The sequence below is a fragment of the Carlito syrichta genome, unplaced genomic scaffold, assembly GCF_000164805.1.
Source record: "Carlito syrichta isolate Samal-C Ts95f unplaced genomic scaffold, Tarsius_syrichta-2.0.1 Scaffold303669, whole genome shotgun sequence".
NCBI lineage: Eukaryota > Metazoa > Chordata > Mammalia > Primates > Tarsiidae > Carlito > Carlito syrichta.
Genome location: NW_007247765.1, coordinates 380,067 through 393,436, shown reverse-complemented (window position 1 = coordinate 393,436; position 13,370 = coordinate 380,067). Strand labels below are relative to the sequence as shown.

Genomic DNA, 13,370 nt, shown 5'->3' with positions numbered 1-13,370 from the left:
TGGTCATTTGAGGATTGATGAGAGACTTCTTTAAATACCTTGAACCAATAGGTCTCCTTGGGAACCTGTTGCCACCGGGCTTTATGTGTGCATTGGGGCAGAGCCTCAACATCAACCAGAGGTAAAAGATTAGGGTCTCCTTAGGTCTTTCCTGGTCGTGTGCACAGTCCCACAAGTTTATGGCCTTCTAAATTCCCTGGACTATATCAGAGCTTTTCAAAACCCTCTATGGACATTTCATTCCTGGCCTTATAAGTTTTTTGGTCACCCTCTTGTTAGCCTCAACTGGTAAAATTCCCTCAGGCAGCTACAAAATTGCTGCTGATTGTTTTCCACAACTACCCTGCAGGAAGTGCTGTTCACATAAAGTGAACTCTCAATCTAATGAAGCAAGCAGTCAAATAGTGACCGTTTTGGGGGGATGAGGCTTTTAGGAGCTCCAAATTGTTTTGCCTCCTCCAGTGGCTACCTGGCTGCTGGTTTTTTTAGCTACAGTAGTTGCAAGGCTTTGGTTTTCCAGACTCTCTTTGAAGTGTGGAGGGAGGGATTAGTTTAGGACAAGTTAAACTGCCACAAAGTTTGCTGCTCTTTTTACTCAGCTGGATTTCTAGGATAAATACTCCTTGGATTGTTGCAAACCTTTAGTTAGTTTCCAGAGTTCTGAAAAAGTAGCTTCTGGCGGGTTTTTGCCAGCATTCTTATTGCTTTATGGAGGAGCAGATATTCAAAGGCCCTTACTCTGCAGTTCTGTAAGTGCCTCTTCCCCGTTCTATATACTTTTTTCTGCATCCTGCTTCCAATCTCTGATCCAGCCTCTCGTTGCTTGCCTTTCTCTTATATTTTCACAGGAACCTGGGAACTCTGGTTCCATGGCTCACATACTTACATTCACATTTTTGCTGTCACTCCCTGTCTTTCCTGGTATCCCACTGAGGAGCTCAGTCTCTTACATCCCACAGAAATCAAAATATTCTGTTCCTCCCTTAAATATTAGTATTCCTCAGGTTTCTGACCTAGGACCCTTCTCTTTTCTATCCATTCTTTCCAAGCAATCTTACCCAGTTGTTGCTCATGTTTGCATGACTATGTTCTTCCCTAGCCCAGATCTCTTTCTTAAGCTCCATATGTATATGTCTAGCTGTTTAACGGAAATCTCCATTTGAAAAATGTATAGGTGTGTAACATTCTATAAATTCAAAACAAATCATCCTGCTCCTCTTTTTCGGTTTTCATGAATGAAAGAGAATATGGCATGGGAACAGGAAAAATGTTGGTAGAATGAAACAAGGGGTACAATACAAACAGACAAAGAGAGTGTGTGTGTGTGTGTGTGTGTGTGTGTGTGTGTGTGTGTGTATCCTCCATCCAGTTGCCTAAGCCAACTTTGAGTCCTTCCCCCTTATCCTACTCACAAATTCCAGTTAGTTGCTATGGCCTCTTCAGTCTGCTCCCTAAGTCCTTCTTGATCTTCTCTCCATCTCTGCTGACATCTGTTACCTGAACTCCTTTCACAACCTCCAAAACAGATCTTTCTACTATGCTGTGGCCAGTGTCTCCATGGTGTCCACAAACCACAAAGGAGGAACTTTATAAAATGCAAACCCACACAAGTCATGGGTTCACACATATTCATATTCTCTCTCTCTCCCCCCCGCCTCCTTCTCTCTCTCCCTTTCTCTCTCTCTCTCTCTCTCTCTCTCTCTCTCTCTCTCTCTCTCTCTCTCACACACACACACACACACACACACACACACACACACACACACACACACACACTCTTTGTCTGTTTGTATTGTACCCCTTGTTTCATCCTACCAACATTTTTCCTGTTCCCATGCCATATTCTCTTTTGCTTACAGGTTTCTTTACATACTAAAACACTCTCACTTTGTTTGGCTAAATATTGTATTCAGGTTTCAAATGTCAGCTCAGATGTCGTTTTCTCTGGGAAGCCTTCCTAGAGTCTCACAGATCTGAATTAGATGCTTCTGGATGTAGACATAGGATTTTTGTACTTATTGTAGTACTTATTACATTGTACTGTAGTTGCCTATTTACTCAGTTTTATCTCCAAGTTGTCTTAATGTTCACAAGACCAGGGACTGATGATGAGCAACCTGTGAAGTAGCACTTTATATTGAGCTTCACAAGTTTTTTGATGAATAAAGACATATGGCTACATTTACAAATGAAGGAACCAGTCATACTCAGCGTTGGAAATACAAAGCTACATTAGATAAATGTATGAATAAAACAGATTTGTGAAACATCTTATATTTGAGGGGTATAGTTTCTGTTAATAAGGTAGTATTACTAAATTAAAGCCAATGATTCTAGATAAAGTCCTGTACACTTTATTTGAAGACATAAAATGGCATTAAAAAAGGTGAAACCCAAAACATTATTTGCACAATAAAGGAAAAGATGAAAGAATACTGTTTTACACACATATCCCCCCCCCACACATACACACAGTCCCTTTGTAAAGTTAATTATTATGCTTTGTTTTGTCTTTTAAATTTCTGGGTCATTCAGAAATAGGTAATTTCTTTCTTCCTGCCTTTCTGCTATACAAATTGCACTTAGAAAATATTTATATAATTAAAAAGAAAAAAATGAAATCATCCATCACCTGGTTTCATATATTATATATAGTTTTTACAACTCATTTCCTACCTGACCATAAATATATCATAAACATCTTCTCATGCTAGAAAATATACTACAATACCATCTGTTACTGAGTTCAAACTTTTTCTAGAAAGGACCAGATAGTACATATTTTAGGCTTTGAGGGCTATAAAGTCTCTGTTGTAACTGCTCAACTCTGCCTGTAGCAGAAGCAACTATAACATCTCTCTATATGGTTGTGATGTGTCCCAATAAAACCTTGTTTACAAAAACAGACAGCAAGCAGGGTTTGATACAGGGGCCGTAGATCTATTCTGTATTTTTCTTCAGTTTTCTCACTATCTTTACTAATACTCTCCTGGCATCTTGATATCTAACTCTTAATGTGCATTCTCAAGTTTTTCCTTAGGATTAATTTTGAAAATTTAATTTCTTTTTCTTTCTCTTTTTTTTTTTTTTATTTGAGTTGGAGTCTCACTCAGTCACCCGGACTGGAGTGCAGTGGCCGCTCCTGGCCACCACAGCCTCGACCTGCTGGGCTCCGGCGATCCTTCCCCCTCAGCCTTCCGAGTAGCTGGAACTACAGGTGCACGCTACTACGCCTGGCTAATTTTTGATTTAGTGTAGAGAAGAGGTCTCGCCAAGTTGCCCGGGTGGGTCTTGAACCCGCGGGCTCAGGCAATCCACTCACCTCGGCCTCCCAACGTACTGCGATTACAGGCTGAGCCACCAAGCATGAAAATTTAATTTCTCAGGCTAAGAGTTCATCCTTACAACTTTTTCCCCCATTAGAACAGACAATTTAACACTTGCTTTCTAACTGTGGCTATGAGGAGTTTTGTTTAGTTCATTTTGTGTTTTTGTGGGGATGGGGAAAGAAAGATGGAGTGAAACTTTAGAAAGACAGATGAAAGGAAGACTACAGGGAAACAGATTTGAGTTCATGATAGTGATACAAAACTTGAGACAGTCCAGGAAGAAGAAAATATTAAAAATTCCATAAACACAAATTTTCTTGATCATATACCAAGTTTTGATGTTTTATAGCTCTGTAGAGGTTTATTTAAAATCTTACATAGATTGGGCTTGAAATTTGGGAGCTAGAGTTTGCAAACTGCACAATAAGCATTTCTTATTTATTCTCTTAAGATACTCTTAGGCTACCATGATTTTCATTGTGGTTACCAATCAGCTTTTTTTTTTTTTAGGTGACATTAAACTTTTCCATTCCAGCTGATGATGGAGAAATAAATCTAATCAATTAGAGCAGGGACTGGCAAACTACTATCCATCCATAGATCAAATCCGTCCTGTTGCCTGTTTTTGTAAATGAAATGTTGTAACATAGTCATGTCCTTTCACTTAAGTATTGTCTACAGCTGCTTTCACGCTGAAACAGCAGAGTTATATAGTTGTATCAGATACACTATGACCCATAAAGCCTAAGATATTTACTGTTATTTTACAGAAAAAGTTTGCAGACCCCTTAATTAGATGAATGGTACACTTAGTCTTTCTGTTTACTGAGAATGTATCTACAAAATTTAAGTAATTTTGCTACAAGTCATTTTAGATGCAGAACAAAATGTTGAAAAACAACACTAGAAATGTTGGCATAGAGAGGACTTAGTGTTTAGTATAATTCTGGTTCTGTAAAAGATGAGCTTCAGAGCACCCACTTGGTTGCTATTAAAAGACACCTGCCTTAGTTACACAACACCTGCTTGCAAGTGGTGGAAAGTAGCCAGCTTCACAGTTTTGTCCTGATGTCTTTAAAAACCAGCAGTCACACTGTATGTCAAGTTTCAGTGGCACTTTCCTGAAGTAATTTTGTTACAACTTCTGAATTAGGGAACACCATTCAAATTGGAAAGGTCAGACTTAAATTTTTGAGACCTGTGTCTAAAGGCTTGTTCTCCCAAAGACAGTCTATTCCTTCTGGGCTTGTTGCCTGCCTTCAGTCTGACATGGTGTGAGAGGGACCATTCAGGGAGGCGGGGAGATGTTGCTTAAAGGTCCAGAGTCAGCAGGATGGATGACTGCGCTCTGGAGACTTATTGTATTGCATAGTGGCTGTAGTTGATGATAATGTATGTGTGATGATTGCTAGGAGATTAGGTCTTAATTGTTCTCACCACAAAATAGTAAGTATTTGAGATGATGCATATGTTGATTAGGTATGTGAAATTAGACAGTCATTTCACAATATACACATACCTCAAAATGTCATGTTATACACCATACATATATACAGTTTTTATTTGTCAATTAATACCTTAATAAAGTTGGAGGGGTAAAAAAATAGGGACACTTTCTTTCCTTAAATCCACATGTTACCTAGAAGCAGCTAATATTCTAAATCCTTTAAGAATCCAACATAATTTAGTAGAAAATTTCGAAATACTCCTAACTTTCACTGATTTTATAAAAATATTCTTCAAAGAATCTTGTCTAAGTAACTTCTTGTAGTGGAAAGGCCTCTGGACTGAAGCCACAGGTTCTTAGCTAGACCACTAACTAAATGTTGAAAAAAAGCCGGGTCTCTAGTACCAGCAACCTACCTCTTCACTTCTGTGAGGTTACAAATTTCAATGCAAAATTCACTGGTTTTAGGGCATTTCTTCACAGTGGACCCTAATGTTGACTGAGGGAGTTGGAATAGACTAGCTCATCTCTAAGGGCTTTGCTGCTGTGTGGCTGTACACATTTGTGTAGGGCAGAGCTAGTGGAGGGAAACATGGAACTGGCCTGTGTCTTCAAGACAAAGCAATATTGTAACAGAACTATGAAGTTTACAGGGATACAAGACATAATGTTGCAAAATGAAACTGACTCATTAATTTTTACACGTTTCTCTTTCCTTATTTAAAAAAAACTTTTTTTTTTATATTAGAGACAGAGTCTCACTATGTTGCCCAGGCTGACCTTCCAAAATGCTGAGATTACAGGTGTGAGCCACCACTCCCGGTATCTTTTTCACTATTTAACGTTTATCTTGTTTCTTACCCTTTTCTCTTCTGTCATGTTTATTTTATATTGGTGCTGTTTTTGCTAGAGCTGTCCTTTGGGAGGTTGTTCTTGAGGTGATAAATAAGACATGGAGCTGTCCCTGGCCGCAGGAACGCCAGAGAAAGGTGCTGTGTTGATGTCACGACTACAGATTTGGATGGGGCTGAGGTGACTCCAGTAGGAAGTGCATACAGCAAGCTGGGGACTCCTCCACCCCACCTACCCTCCTGTTTCCTTCCATAATATAACAGTTGTTCCGTTAATTACATGACTCCCTCTGTGTTCATGGATTTGTCTGTTTAGACACTCAAAGGCGTAAGCATCATTCCCCCCCCAACCCCATAAACAGTTATTCTTCTTTGCTGAGGGTTCATTCATTCATTTAATAAATAATTGCTAAACACATACAGTGTGTTTTTGTTAGTCCTGGGTATACTATGTTCATTCAAACACATTATTAACTCCCAAAGAAGTTGCTGTCAAATGGGAATGTCATATATGGAAACAGGCAATAATAATACAAACATAAGAACTGAGGAACTGAAGATTAAGAAAGCCAACATTAACTTAAAAAAAAAAAAAAGAGCCAGCATGGTTAAATGAAAAGAGCATTGATTTTAGGTTTTATTGATCTGCTTTTAAATCCTAATTTAACTGCCTGATAACTGTGTGACTTTGGGAAAGTTAACCTCTGTATACTTGCAAAGATGTTCTAAGTTTTAGAAATATAAATATGTAAAGCTCTTAGCCTAGTGCCTGCTGAATAAATCATTTCTTCCCTTTTCCTAAATCATACCTCCCCAAACTGTTGTAATTCTAAAGCTTATAAATAGAAAGATAATTTATTTGGCCCCTTCTTCACAGAAGATGTGGAAAGTGGACATAATTTTTATTTATATATTTCTATGAGTTGAGATCTTAGTTTGTCATCCAGGCTGGAGTGCCGTGGCATGATCACAGCTTATTGCAGCCTTGACCACCTGGTCTCAGGTAATCCTTCTACCTTTGCCTCCTAAGTTGTTGGGACTACAGGCATGTGCCACCATGCCCGGCTAATTTATTTTTATTTTTTTGTAGAGACGAGGTCTTGTTGTTTTTCCAGGCTGATCTCAAACTCTGGACCTAAGCAGTCCTTCCACCTTGGCCTCCCAAAGTACTGGGATTACAGGCATGAGTCATTGCGCTTGGCCTAAAATTATCTTTAAGATATTGTGTGAACACTCTGACCATAAAGAAATTACCACTCAAGTCAAATTTTATAATCGTTTCTTGTAAAATTTACCAAAATTTTATTATTAAGATATATCGACTATAAAGCTAATATCTTAATAACTTACAGTATTGCTGTAAAATATGCTATTACGCTAGTAAACCTGTAATCACTGGTCTTGAATGTGTTTGTCAATGTAAGAAGGAATGCTTCTCTGTCTCCCCATCTCCTTCACCCTGTGGTTTAGCATACCAGTTGCTCTTAATTGAATTGTGGTTATGTCCAGAAGGGCAATGGTTATAGCCTTTATTCTGAGATGTTTAAAATACATGTAAGTAAATCAGTAAATTGACTAAATATATTTTCTTAACACTCATCAATACAATTTTAATTTTCTCTATTTAAAGATTGAAAAACTTCAGTACTTACAAAAGAATACCATGTAGTATTTAGAAATGAAATGAAAAGACCAAAGAATTTGCTCTTAACTGAAAATAATTTTTCATTCCATTGAAATGAAATAGCATAACTGCTGCTAAATATGGAGACTTAAATTGCTATAACAGCAACACAATTTGTAATCCTTCAAAAGTGTGACAGTTGGTAGTTCAGATCAGAATATTGCAATCCAGAGGATACAGATCTTATTCCATTCTGTGATTGATCTTTCCAGTTTTGTTATACTTTATGTAATAACTGTTCCAGATGTATCTGTTAGTTGCTATAATTGTGCCCTAAGAATAAGACACAGTAATGTTATAAAAAGCATAAACACACGATATCAACAATATAGAAGTATGTTCTGCATATTTTACATAAGTTATTCTGAATCATAAATGGGAAATAGTAAACAAATAGTTACACTCCTACCAAAAGATACGGTGAAGCTGAGGCAGGAGGAATGGGTAGCAGGGAAGAGGTGGGAGTCTGTGACAGGACAGCATGAGAGAAATCGGTGAGCTCTCCTGTCCCTGCTGCTGTCCTCCCTGTTGGAATTAGACAAATGGTGTGTGCCCAAGGGGATCTGGGGACAGTGCTCTGAGGACAGGGACCACTCCATACACTGCCAGTATCAGGAAAGCCGGGGGCATCTGCTGTGTGTTGTTGTAGTGGCTCAGCCCCATCACGGGTGGACTAACAGTTTCTGGCACTTCCTCTGTGGGTCCCAGCTCATGTTGTCTATTGCGCTGTGCCTGGATGGGCTCCCTGAGAAGTATGTGTGCTTGTCTCTTCCTCTCGTGTCTCCCATTCCGCAAAATGTGGATATCCAAGAGTTCGTCACAGACCATTGAGCTGCAGGGGTTTTGTTTTGGTTTCATCTAGTTTTGTTTTGTTTTTGCCCTCTAGCAGCAAAATTTCATTTTTACCCTTCTCCCCACCCACAGTAGCACAATTTTTCACACTGGAACTTTTGCTTTCTCCTCTCTCCCAGAGCTACCTCTGTTTTAGGAAAGTCAATTGTTTGAATACATAATTGCCAAGACAGGCATTCGTTGATTTATTTTGTGAACTTTCAGTTAATTTTTGTAAGCTTCATAACACTGCTAAGTAGTATTTATAGAGTGAACTAGTGAAGTACGTGCAACTAGTTGGAGGGCTAAATAGTCAAAAATGTTTTCACTGAAACTACTATTTAAATCACACATGTTTACAAAATGCTTCCAAATGTTCTGTTGTGAAATGTAATTGACAAAGGTAGCTTTAACTATGGGTTAACTTTCCTCAGCTCTTAAGTTAGATAAGCTGTATTGCCATCAGAGGGTTGAAATGACTTTCACTCTGAGCTTTTCATTGTTAAAATGTGTCTCAGGACTGAACTTTCTACTGTGTTGCGTTTTAGGTCAGAAGACATGTCTTCATCTCCATGGCGTCTTTCCTTACCTCTATGTGCCATACGATGGCTATGGACAGCAGCCAGAAAGCCATCTCTCTCAGATGGCACTCAGTATCGACAGAGCGCTTAATATGGCTCTGGGCAGCCCATCCTCCACTCTTCAGCATGTGTTCAAAGTGTCATTAGTATCAGGAATGTAAGTATATAATAATATCTGCTTAACTTCCTTCTTATCTGTATTTCTGTTGCTGTTCTATTTGAAGGGAAGCATATCCAGTTAAATATATTCTGTTTGTATTTCTTTTATTTCTAGTCTCATGGAACTATGGTGAATTTCTTGCTGTAACTTTTTAAAGTAATTTTTTTAGATTAGAAAATATAGTTTATTTAGGAAGTAAATTAGAGAAAGAGAAGAGAAGATTTACTTCCCTAAGGTAGGGGAGGGGCCAAAGCTTAAGAAAACATGACCTGGCTATAGCTCAAAGAGCACATGGCCACATCATAGCTTAGCAAGGCAATGGACTGAGGTAAATTTTCATTGCAATGAAAGATAAATGGTCAGTAATGATTTTTGCTTTAACTTTTTTCAGTTTTCTCTTTCCAAGAACTGTAGACATGCATGCAATTTAGTCATCAAATATTTAAGTGCCTTTTATGTGCTAAGCACAATCCTAGGTGCTTGGCATATACTGCTGAACAAAACAAAGATCCCTGCCCCATGGAGGTTACGTTCTAGTAGTGGGAAATAGATAATAGGTAAAACATAGAACATGAAATAATTTGGTTTGCTGTATGATGATAAGTGCTACAAAAGAAAATATGTAGAGAATATAAGAAGTATCAGTGTGGGGTAGGGAAGTGGCCTGGCTGCAGTTGGAGGATACCAAGGGAAGGTCCCTTGACGAGGAAGTCACGTTGGAGTAAAGACCTGGAGAGGCGAGGGAATAGGAACAGCTTGGAGTCCAGTGCCTGGAATGGAGGAAGTGAAGGAGGGTAGGACAAAATAAGGTTAGGGAGCCATGAAGGATAGAGATCATGAGGGCCAGTGCTTCTCAAGGCATGCTGTCCATGTCACCAGCATTGGCTTTACGTGCTTTGACAGCTATGAGAATGTACCCCTTAGATCTCCCAAAACCGGGAGCATGACTGGGCAGCCCTGGCTACTACATGCTAAACCCAGTCTGTCACTCCACGTGAACGAAGCTGCTTTCCGTAGACTCTTGTCCATTGATGAGCATGGTGAGGAAACCAAGGCAGGCCTGTTGGTGGGAAACTTCCAAAGACTCCACCGGTGGCATTGCTATATTGTCACGAGAACCAGACTGCAGCAGCAGATCTTCCACAGACCTTCTCTCCATTCCTCTCCTTCCTTGGGATCAGTTCAGTATCTGGGTCTGCTGGCTGCACCAGCCTCTTCCGGCTCCCTTCTCATTTTCTCTCACAGGTGTTTCCCCTAACACATTTCTCGCACATTTGGCATTTACTTCTTGAAGGACTTGGACTTGGGAACTTGGTAGAAATACATTTTGTTTTTTCTTGGTAGTTTCCAAGAGCTTTTCTATACATATCCTCATTTCAAAGTTGAATCACCAAATAACCCAGGGAGTAAACAGCAGTCTTTCTATATTTTGGTGAATATGTGTTAAAAGACATGGCCACATTATTTAGAATAGTCGAGTTACAAACTGGATACATGGGGCAAAAGATGAGCTGTCTGATCTAATTGGTGGTTGCCCTTCCCTTTTTTCTCTTGTTCTTATTTCTTATTTTTCTTACCTAGATCCCCTTTTCCTTAACATTTATTCTTCCTTCTCTTATTCCTTTACTCCAATTTTTCCTACTTCTTTAAGGTAGATAAGATTGTATCTAGCTACCAAATTAAAACTTATGCAAGGTTTAACTCTATTCCCAGACTCTTATTAACCTGAGGCTGGGTAAGAGATAGGACCATGACCTTAGCCTAATTTCTGGGATTCCTTGCCACCCAGCTGCCTTGATTCTAGACCAGTAGTGCCCAACCTTTTTGGCATTAGGAACCAGTTTCAGGGAAGACAATTTTTCCACAAATGGGGGAGAGGAAGGGGGGTGGTTTGGGGATGATTCAAGTACATTACATTTATTGTGCACTTTATTTCTATTACTATTACATTATAATATATAATGAAATACAACTCACCATAATGCAGAATCAGTGGGAACCCTGAGTTTGTTTTCTTGCAACTAGACGGTCCCATCTGAAGGTGACAGGAAATAATGACAGTTTAGATCATCAGGCATTAGATTCTCATAAGGAGTGCACAATCTAGATCCCTCGCATGCTTGGTTCACAATAGAGTCCGCACTCCTATGAGAATCTAATGCTATTACTGATCTGACAGGAGACGGAGCTTAGGCAGTAATGTGAGTGACGGGGAGTGGCTGTAAATACAGATAGTTTGCTCGTTCACTTGCCACTCACCTCTTGCTCTGCAGCCCAGTTCCTAACAGGCCATGGACCAGTACCAGTCCATGGCCTAGGGGCTAGGGACCCCTGTTATAGAGAATTTATAAAGAGATTCTCAATTCATCTAAATGAATTAGCTGAGATTTTTCACTATCTTACACTTGTTTTCCTTCCCATTGATATATTTTTTAAAAACTAACCCTAACTATGAGATAATTTTTTAAGCATAAAACATCTACTTTCAAACTCTCCTCCATTCTATTTTTTCCCTCCAAAAGAGTCTCCCTGATGAAAAATTCTGTTAGCAAAATCAACTGAAAGCAATCCCAGTAGGTAAGGGTTGCAGGTAGAATCATACAGAAACACCTTTGGCTAGAAAAAGCAAAAAACTGAATGTATAGAATTTCTAGCTTTTATTTTAAGGCAATTGACAGGAAAACAAAATCTCAGATTTACAGAGAATTTTAAAGGGTTAAGACTTAAGGCTTAAGTTCCATTCACTTTCTAAAATTATGATTTCTAATTGTAAACGATATCTTTAATAGCCCTAAAATTTGTCTGCAAAACCAAAACAAAGCAGAGATAACATGGACTAAACTAATACAAGTTTAATTTTTTCCCTCGTTTATCTGCTAAGGATAACTCTGTGTCTCCAGATAGAGAACTGCATTTATATATATGAAAAATATCATAGCAGGAGGAAGGGCCATAAATAGAGTTGGATTTTCCCAGTGAGAGAGAATGAGATCATTTGTGAACTGTGTCTTTCACCCCTTTCTTCATGGCAACGAAGTGGGTTAAACAGCAGCAAACTAGACAGGAAGTGGCAAGTGTTATAACAAAGTAAAAGAATGAAGGGAGTGATTGATGGTGAGACAAGGGTTTTCTGAGGCCATAAATCAAGCAGAGATCTGAATGGAAATGAAAATCAAGCCATGCCCATGTCCAGGGCAGAGCTTTCCAGGCAGCAGGATCCTGATAAAGACACTAAGACACTAGAGTGACTGGAGGAAAAGGAAGAGTGACTTCTGATTGGAGCAGGATGGCAGGGATGAGACCTTGATGGACAGTTTAGTTAGATTGCTGTAAATTAGCTTATTGCTGTCATATGGATAGCTTGAAACAACTTTTAAAAAACTTAATTGTACCCAAAGTAATGACTCTGCTGCCAAATTAGCCCTTTATTTGATGTCCACTACTCTAACCACTGGACTATCAGCCATGACAGAGAAGTGGTGTCCTGATGAGGGTAAATTCTGTCTAGTGCCTGTCATTAGGGAACCATGTTTTTAACATGAAGAGTGACTGGGTTTACCCACCTAAAGATTGATCATGTAAAGATTGAACCACTTACAGACCAACTCTAGGCAGACACAAAGCCTTTTTATTTCTTCTACAAATGCATACATATGTTTATACTGTTTCTAACGACATCTCTTTGAGAATAGTGATCTGTACATCAGAGGTGGTAGTATTGTTTCTGACCCTCATGACATGCCACGAGAACTCAGCTCAGCTTATCTCGCACTGAGGGTTCTCTCTCTGCTATGTAGCCTTTTGCATCTCTGTTCCTCACTCTAGCTGATGTCCTGAGAAAAAACTCTACCACCACATAATTAGAGTCCTTAAGTAAGTCTATGGTCTTTTTCAGTCTCTTAAATTCCTGCCTACACAGGATGCATGTTAAAGGCTTGTCCATATCAGCTGCTGAAGTGTGTGCTCTGTGTCTATACTTACATTTATGTCTGTATTGCACACATACACATATGTACAATAAGAAAAGCAATAAGAGCTGTTAATTAAAAGACTTTGTTGGTGAAGAACTTCAGTTTTCAACAGGAAAAAAAGGAAAGTGGGACAAGGTACCTTGAAAGCTCTGTTTCTCTGATACATGGTCAGAATAAAGAGAAAAAAGCCACTTAAAGACTCAGGATGGTTGGGATTAAGGTGATTTTTTTCCTGCTCCTTTTTGTCCATAGTTTTTTCAAAGTGTCATTTTTTAAAAAATTACCTTGATCAGTAATGCAAGGGAAGTGATATTTTTAAAAGGTTTTTAAAAGAGTTCCAGTATTTCATATGTTAACCTGTGATAGGTTTAATTGAAAGGTCTTTTTTTCTTCATCATTTGGTCTTCGGGGTTTTGGATAATATAGATATGACTGAATTCAGCCAGCTGAGGCTAATTAGGGCAACACGTTGCATTATTTCATCTCTGATGAAAATAATTTGAAATATCTTTTTCT

At 38.9% G+C, this 13,370-nt stretch overlaps 1 protein-coding gene across 2 annotated transcripts in view; it reads left to right on the top strand.

The window, feature by feature from the left end:
- REV3L (REV3 like, DNA directed polymerase zeta catalytic subunit) overlaps positions 1–13,370 on the top strand; it is a 159,434-nt gene that overhangs the window by 41,359 nt on the left and 104,705 nt on the right. Inside the window, exons 1-2 of one of the 2 annotated variants that reach the window (XM_008058987.1) lie at positions 5,709–5,765; positions 8,691–8,880. In XM_008058987.1, coding sequence (XP_008057178.1) covers positions 5,729–5,765; positions 8,691–8,880 — 227 coding nt within the window. In that variant the 5' untranslated portion in view covers positions 5,709–5,728. Of the gene's footprint in view, positions 1–5,708; positions 5,766–8,690; positions 8,881–13,370 lie in introns of those variants that run through there. The other variant, XM_021712854.1, reaches the window with a different exon arrangement.